Below are 8,044 nucleotides of genomic sequence, written 5' to 3'. Positions count from 1 at the left end.
CAGTATTCTTGCCTGGAGAATCCCCATGGACAGAGGAGCCTAGTGGGCTACAGTCCATGGGGTCACAAAGAATCGGACACAACTAAACCACTAAGCACAGCACAGCCCAAGCAAGCATTGCACTAGGAACTTTACATTTATTTAGTCCTCAGAGAGTTTGTTCACATATTTGATAGTAATATTTTCATTTTACAGATGCGTCAACTGATTCTCAAAGCAGTTAAATCACTTGCCCAAGAATACATGGTTAATTTAAGTGGGGAGAAGGCCTGGAGGTCAAAATTCTTTCCACCAAAGCACAGCCTTAATGAAAAATACTACCCCATCTCCTCCCCCTTCCTCCCCCGTCCTTCTGCGTCCGGCTTCTCGCTATTCCCCATCTACCCTAAATGAGCAGCCTTGTTTAAGAACCCCAGCCAAAGCCAGTCCTGCCCCCAGGGCCAGAGGAATCCAGCCCGTGCGCCCGTGGGGAGGAGGCAGATTGTCCACACCAGCGTGGGCGAAGGAGAGAATCGCCCAAAGCCAGAGCTGCTGGCCGGGCTGATCCCCGAGTCAAGGCCCCTCCTTTTCCTCGATAGCGGGGTGTTGGGTGCCAGTTGCAGGGGGATGGAGAGCCGGGGCTGGAAAGCCCATCTCCTTTGACCCAGCCGGCGTGGCTGGCACCACGTCCGTGTCAGAGTGGGATCCAGGCTCCAAGGCCACCCCCTGCAGGTCCCAGGGCTGTAAGACCCAGGTTGGGGGCGAGGGAAGGACTCTGGTGACGCCCCCAGGGGTGAGCAAGACCCGGATGACCACTGACTCAGCCTGGGCGCGGGTCCGGCGCTCTTCGCTGCTATTCCAGCGCTGTTGCGCGCCGCTGCCGCCCAGCGCCCGAAGACAGAGCAGTCGCGGGCCTCAGGATCCTGAGAAGTGCAGCCCTCAGAGCCCCAGAGCCTCGACGTTCAGAGACGCGGTAGGGCAACCACCTGGGAGCTGCTCCAGGGCGGATCGGGTCACCCACATCTGCAACTAGAGAAGGATCCCGGTCCCCGGGGGACGTCTCCGGCTGGCACTTCTGACCTCGGACCGCGGACTTGGAGCCCCGGCTGCCCCGTGGGCAAACCGGCCCGAGTTCCAGTCTCCGGCCCGCGTCAACCGCGCACCCGGGACTCTCTCAGGACACAGAAGAGAGTCCAGACGCCCTGCTCAGCCCTCCCAGGCAGCGGAGGGACGAACTCCGGCTGCTCCAAGCTCCCCAAGTAGACCGTGGGCAGCCCCTTCTGCCCCGGTGGCCTCTCCCTGGGGTCTAGTCCCCTCGCGCCCCCGCGCGTCCTTCTTCGTTTCTGAGCTTGCTCTGCAAGTGATGTAACCAGGCCAGGCTCGCTCGCCGCTTTCCCTCTTTTCCTCTAAGTCCGTCCTCCCTCCAGCACCCGGCGCTCTTCGCGCAGAGCTGGGCGCTGGGCTGCGCCGCCGCTCCGCTCCGCTCGCAAAGCCCTGGAGACCGACATCGCACCACCTGGATGTGGAGTCAAGGGGCAAAGCCAGGCTTTCCTTCCAGAAACAAGGGAGAGAGCCGAGGAAACAGCTGCTGTGGAGGTTTCTAAGGAGACTCAGACTGGCTTTTTTCCCCGTTCCCGGGAGACGGCAGGAAACCTCAGGTACCTTGGCCACCCCAACCGGTGGATGTCTATCTGAGAGAGAGACAGGGGTTGCAATAGTACGAAAGAGACAGAGAAAGAGAGAGAGAGAGCAGCAGAAACAGGGGAAATAGAGATGGAGACCAAGACTGACAGTAGAGTCAGAGACAGAGTAAGAGAGATGTTTGGTGGGTGGGAAATTGACTAGGATATTTTTGTTCTGTTTTTAACCCAGTGCGGTTTTGCCTCTGACAGTAGGGAGGAACACTGCTCCTTGGTCAGCGGGCAGTCCCCAACCTGGATGGAGTGAAAGATGCGGCCCGATGACATCAACCCGAGGACTGGGCTGGTTGTGGCCCTGGTCAGCGTCTTCCTGGTCTTTGGCTTCATGTTCACAGTCTCTGGGATGAAAGGAGAGACTCTGGGGAACATCCCCCTCCTGGCCATAGGGCCCGCCATCTGCCTGCCAGGCATTGCGGCCATTGCCCTGGCGAGGAAAACCGAGGGTTGCACCAAGTGGCCCGAGAATGAGCTGCTGTGGGTCCGAAAGTTGCCGTGCTTCCGGAAACCCAAGGACAAGGAGGTGGTGGAACTGCTGAGGACCCCTTCAGACCTGGAGTCAGGCAAGGGGAGTTCAGATGAGCTGGCTAAGAAGGCGGGCCTCAGGGGGAAGCCTTCCCTCCAAGGGCAGGGCGAGTTGCCTATGGCCAGCTCCATCACCACCCCCACACCCATGGAGGAAGGAGAATGCCAGAGCCCTGGCCAGAGCGGGCGTCGGGAGGAGACGTCCAGATACTTGGATGGCTACTGTCCCTCGGGCAGCTCCCTCACCTACAGTGCCTTGGATGCCAAGTGCTCAGCCTGGGACAGGTCTGAGCATCCTGAGCCCGAGGATAGCATCTTCTTCGTGCCCCAGGACAGTATCATCGTTTGCTCCTACAAGCAGAACAGCCCCTATGACAGATACTGTTGTTACATCAATCAGAGCCAAGGCAGGTGGGACCACGAGACGATAGTCTAAGTTTTGCATACAAGGGTCGCTGTGTTGATAGAAATGTGGCTACACTCAGCTCCCAACAGAAGGAAACTGCCCTGCTCCAACAGCCTTCACACGGTTAGAAACTGACCTGGTACGTGATGGTCGTGCAAGCCTCTGGTGTGTCAGTCATGTAAATAGGCATGTTTGGGACACATTTCAGGAAAGGATGATGAGGGTTAAGGACACTGGAAGAGGCAGTGGGTAGGAAAGGAAGCAGTTTCAATTGCTTTTAAGCAATTTAAGCCATGTTGGATGCTTTGTAAAATATGGCAAAAAGTATTACCCAGCACCTGCTGAAAGCAAGATAAATCTAGAGTGGGTTGCAGATAACAGACATGAAACGATGTGTGGACTACTCATGGGGAAATTGAGCTGCTTTCGGTCTAAAGAAGTTGAATGAAAAAACAATTCAATACTTTATTCTATGAAATGATTTTTTGTCCAGTGAAAGTTTTTCACACATAGTATTTGCCGAAAGAAAAAAAAAAAATTAAGATAGAATAGCTACATCCCTCCTAAGGTGTGATGGTTACTGCAGAAAGGGGAGTTAAAGACAGTTGAATCATGTAATTGAGTTTTATGGTTATTACCTTCAGACAAGATCAGGGATTTTTAGTAAAGTAAAATAAGTGTGACCAATTGTGTTAAAAACTAACAATTTTAGATGGCTGTATTACTTCTGAAACTCTTCATTTATATTAACTTACTGGGTCTTTATCTGAAGTGTTTTTTAGCACTTACTGTCAATCATGTACAATTTCCTCATCAGGTGCAATATGGCTTGATATCATATTTTCATAGATTAGAATTTGTTTTCATCAAGTCAAAATGGACTTTACATATGTATACAAGTGTCTTTAACATTTATGGAAGATGTAATTATGATTCTTAAATGCCTTTTAAATTGTGAAGATTGTGACGTCAATACCATTAGTCTTGAACTTTATGCAGAAATTCTGTGAAATGTGATGGTTAAATTTCTGGAAATGTCTTTATTTGTACATTTGTTCGACACTCCCAAAGACTGTCAATGCCAATGAAACAAATTAATCCACTAGATTTAACTAAAGCCCAATTTTCATTGAGTTCTCCTGATCAGTGAACATTACATGACAAAGGTCTGTTTCATTTAATTTTTTGCTGCTGAGGAAAAAAAATCACAGTGGGATCCTAAAAATGTATTTCCTTTTTCATTTGCTCAACTGTCTATCAACCAAAATACCATTTAATCCCTGTTGAAGAAAAAATTAAATTATATGTAGAAATGGTGGTATATTTCATTTTGAAGATCAGCATAACTTTGCATCCTTCAGAGAATGACTTGCTTTTAATGACTGTATAGTTTCAGCCACTTTCTCCCAAAAGGGGAACTGAGGACAACTGTACCTCTTTTGTGTATTTCAAGTCCAACTCTGCAATTCTTTAAGTGTAGCAATTATTTTGTCTTGAGAATTGTTCCCCTAAAATCACAATTTTCTAACCAAATTCAACATCAGAAATATTTAATTTATCTTAGTATTCCTTAAATGTTGGAAAATAAAATCTGTGATCCTGAGCACATTTTACCACCTCAGTCCCTGAAATGAGGAAGTGGGACTTACTCACACTAGACTAGTTCTCTCATTGCTTCCCAGTTTGGATACTCTATGGCATTATGTCAAAAGCACTCTATATTTTGCCAGGAAATGATTTATAGCAAAATGCATGCCAAAGTTATGCAATTCATAATAACAATTGTGCTACATGGATTTAGTTCTTGTTGCTATTCAAAAGAATTTTGTAGATGTATGAAAGCAGATTTGTTTTGCTACTAAATATTATTTATTCAAAAAATACACTTCTGGGGATAAAATGAAGATGATAGGGTAAAATATTTTTAAGGAGAAAATTTCCAATATTGGTATAACCCCAAATAATCAAATACATATCTTTGCACTAAATGTAATTTACTTTGGATTTGGAATGGAGGAAAAATCATTCCTAAAATTGCAATGCCTCTTAATAAGTCTAAAGCATTTTGAAAGATGGAAATCTTGATTCTAGGAAGGTAAAAATTATTGGATAACTCTTAGGAATAAAAAGTTGTTCTAATTTGTTTGTCTTTGTGGACATCTTTAGAGGTGAGGAGAGAGCAAGACATCAGAGGGGTGTTCACACAGACTCAGCAAATCCTACAAAGGGTCTGAAAAGAGATGGTTGTAAGGTCAGGTTTGGGATTTGGAAAAGTTACTTTCTGATTTCTTCAACTCAAACTCCTTCATATCTCACACACACACACACACACACACACACACTCCAATTTCCATATCCAAAGTCAGCTACTAGTCTAGAGAGATAAGGTATTTTATCACATTTTCAAGTCCTATTTCAGAAGAAACTTACTTTTAAGTTTCTTCTTCCATCTGCCTACTTAAGATCCTTAAATTATCTAAGAAGGCATTTGAGGGAATTTTCTGCAATGCTAAAATAATGGTGTGCAAGTGTTGAGCTGGGAGGCTTAACTTTGACCAGAAAGAATAAAATGTGTAATTGTGTGTGTGAATTTTGCTTAACAGTTTATGTTAATCCACCCCTGCCTAACACGAAGCAAGGTAGCCTAGCGCCCCATGTCAACACTTGTTAAGTGCTATATTCAGGGTAAAACTGTCATTCTTTTGAACAGAGTGGACAAGAAGAGAAAAGGGTCTGAGCCCTTTACAGGAACACAGAGCAGTTCATTCCCGTCAACAGTGCTAGCAAATGATTAACATGAACATGACCAACGTGAGGATTATTCCTGGTATCCTCCAAGAGCTTTCAGATGGATGTAAATTTAACTCAGCCTTGGTTACTTTTACTTCTCTGTTAATCCAAATAGTCATTTCAACTGGATTTTAAATAGGCATTTTATTTTTGAAATCTCCTGTACTGAATTTTTCTTGCTCTATATTCCTATTTATATTATACACTGGTTCTTTTTCCAAACTGTTTCTTGAATCCAAAGTGTGAATTCAGCCAAGATAGCCAAGCTGGAGCTTACTTAAACAACTGTTTCGAGATTTAGTTTCCACTGCAATCATGGCAAACAAATCCAGATACAGTTAAGTTCAGGCTCTCTTCCAAACCTGCTAACCAGCCCCTTTGAGAATGTTTTCAATGGTATGGATCTTACTACCCATAAACTGGTAATGTAGAGAAAGGAGATGCATTCTTTCAAATATTTTTCCTTTTGTTATATCCAACCTCTACTTATTTATGAGTATACTTCCACAGCATCATTTAGTTGCTGAATTTGCTGCTTTATTATTATTTTATAACATTAAATAAAATGTTTTTGAAAGTCCACAGACCCACTATCCTAACAGAACTACACACATTTCCACTTCAGTATATTATCTTCCAGGCCCCCTCTACCTGTGTATGCACCTTACATATTGTAATTGTGCTTCGTTTTCTTTTCTCTTTTAGTTATATCTCAAATATGTTTTCATGTGTCTATGTAGTGTTCCTATTTGTCACTTAACAATTGTGTAATATGACATTTTAGTGAAGTACCATAATTTATCATGCCATTCCGTACAGCTAGCCAAATATCAAGGATTATGGATTACTTTGTTGGTTGTTTTTTTTTCTATTGTTGGTAACATAGCCACATTATTTATCATTTGCCATAGAAGTGAAAATTTACAGTTGATAAACTATTTCCTAATCGGTGAGAGTGAGGAGGCAGAAATGTGTAAATGGATCAAATACTCAAATTGTTTGATTTTTTTCTTCACTCATATAGATGCAAAGAATAGGGTAAGAAATAAAATGATGCTTCTTCAAAAAGGTCCCCCATCAGGACCAAAGGCAGTATTTTTAAGAGTGAGATGAGACAGAGCCAGTATTTCTATGAGTAAGATAAGACACTTCCCCAGTTAAGATACTGCTAGCATGTAACTCAAAAGCAGATGACAGTGGTCTCAGTCTTCAAAAGCATAATGTTGAACAAGCAAAATGAAGAGCAGCCGTAGACAATAATGATTACTTTGTACTATGTCAAAAGCATTTTCTTAAGGTATCTCACCATATATTTTATATATATTTAATACATATGTATATTCTTACCTATTAGTGGCTTTCAAATGAACTGGAATTCCAGGAATTCAATAGACTATCCATGAGTTTTCTATGTTTCAGTTCCTCACTGGAAAAATTAAACTGGAGATAGAAATGTGGATAAATGCTTGGTTCATCTGAAAATCTCAATAAAGAATTGAATTCCATTTAGTCTCTTGTCCAGATAACATAAAATTGTGTAAACACCATTGAGCTGGAGCTCATGTCTTTGATTTCTTCCTGCCTATAGGGTCCCTCACTGCATGGACACTTCCCCACAAGAGAAGTTTGTTTGTGATGCTATCCAGATACACAAATAGCTGGGCACCAATATTAGATCTCCATGACCTTTGGCCAGTTATTCTTGGGCCTGACACTTATTAGAGATCCTCTCTTCATTGTCCCCCTTTATTCCTCCTCCTGAACCCATGTTAGAGCCTGTAGACTTGGTATCCTCAATGACAGAATGAGGCTTAGCATGCTTTATCCAAAATAAGGTATGGAGCTCCAGAAGAACACAAAGCTATTAACACATCTCCTGTGCTTGCTGCTCTTTGACAAATCTATCCCTAGAAAGTTAAATATAACAAATACTTTACAATTAATCACCTTCTTATTTTTCATGGTAATGAATTATTGAACGTGAGACAACACCAGTCTGAGACAAGAGCACATCTGTTAGAAGAATTAAGCTTTCTGAAAATTACCTGCCTGTAATTCAACATGAAAAGTACGGACAATTACCTTCTATGTAAGTGCTTAGACCACCAGACCACCTCACAAAGACCCGCCTGTCCCTGTGCTCCTGCACCCCACCTTCCATCCTCTACAGCAGCTCCTTGGCTATTCCCTGACTCTGCCGGCTGCTGACCACCCCAAGTCTTCGCCCCCATGATTTTCTCTCCCTTAGATGCCCACCCTGTCTTGGTCCCTCTGCTGCTTAACCCCCTAACAGCCATCAAGGGGCAGCTCCCACATCTTCCACAATCCTGTAGATTTTCCCACTCAGAACTAACACTTCCATTATTCTCTGGTCTGATTACGCCTCCACCGTTATTATTGTGTGTATTAGTTGAGTACATGTTTGCCTCTCCAACCACAATGTGAGCTTTTCAAGGGCAGGAGCCACATTTTATTCATCTTTCCACTCCACTCTCCACCCAGCACACATATTCACTCTGCCTTGCTCAGTGAAAACTCTCAGTTGTACCATGTGGGTCACTCTCAAAGCCTACTTCCCCTTTCTGGTAGGGGGAAAAAAAAAAAAAACAATTCTACCTTGTTAATTTGAATTAAATCAAATTGAATA

The 8,044-nt window shown here is 43.8% G+C and overlaps 1 protein-coding gene across 1 annotated transcript; it reads left to right on the top strand.

Annotated features, from left to right (window-relative positions):
* Positions 1 to 798: 798 nt before the first annotated feature.
* Positions 799 to 5,197, top strand: TMEM215 (transmembrane protein 215). The gene is made up of 2 exons (XM_070794430.1): positions 799 to 1,637; positions 1,872 to 5,197. The coding sequence occupies exon 2, from the start codon at positions 1,930 to 1,932 to the stop codon at positions 2,635 to 2,637; it is 708 nt and encodes a 235-aa protein (XP_070650531.1). The 5' UTR covers positions 799 to 1,637; positions 1,872 to 1,929; the 3' UTR covers positions 2,638 to 5,197.
* Positions 5,198 to 8,044: the final 2,847 nt, after the last annotated feature.

The sequence above is a fragment of the Bos indicus genome, chromosome 8 (assembly GCF_029378745.1).
Source record: "Bos indicus isolate NIAB-ARS_2022 breed Sahiwal x Tharparkar chromosome 8, NIAB-ARS_B.indTharparkar_mat_pri_1.0, whole genome shotgun sequence".
Classification (NCBI taxonomy): Eukaryota; Metazoa; Chordata; class Mammalia; order Artiodactyla; family Bovidae; genus Bos; species Bos indicus.
This window is presented reverse-complemented; position numbering and strand designations above follow the sequence as displayed.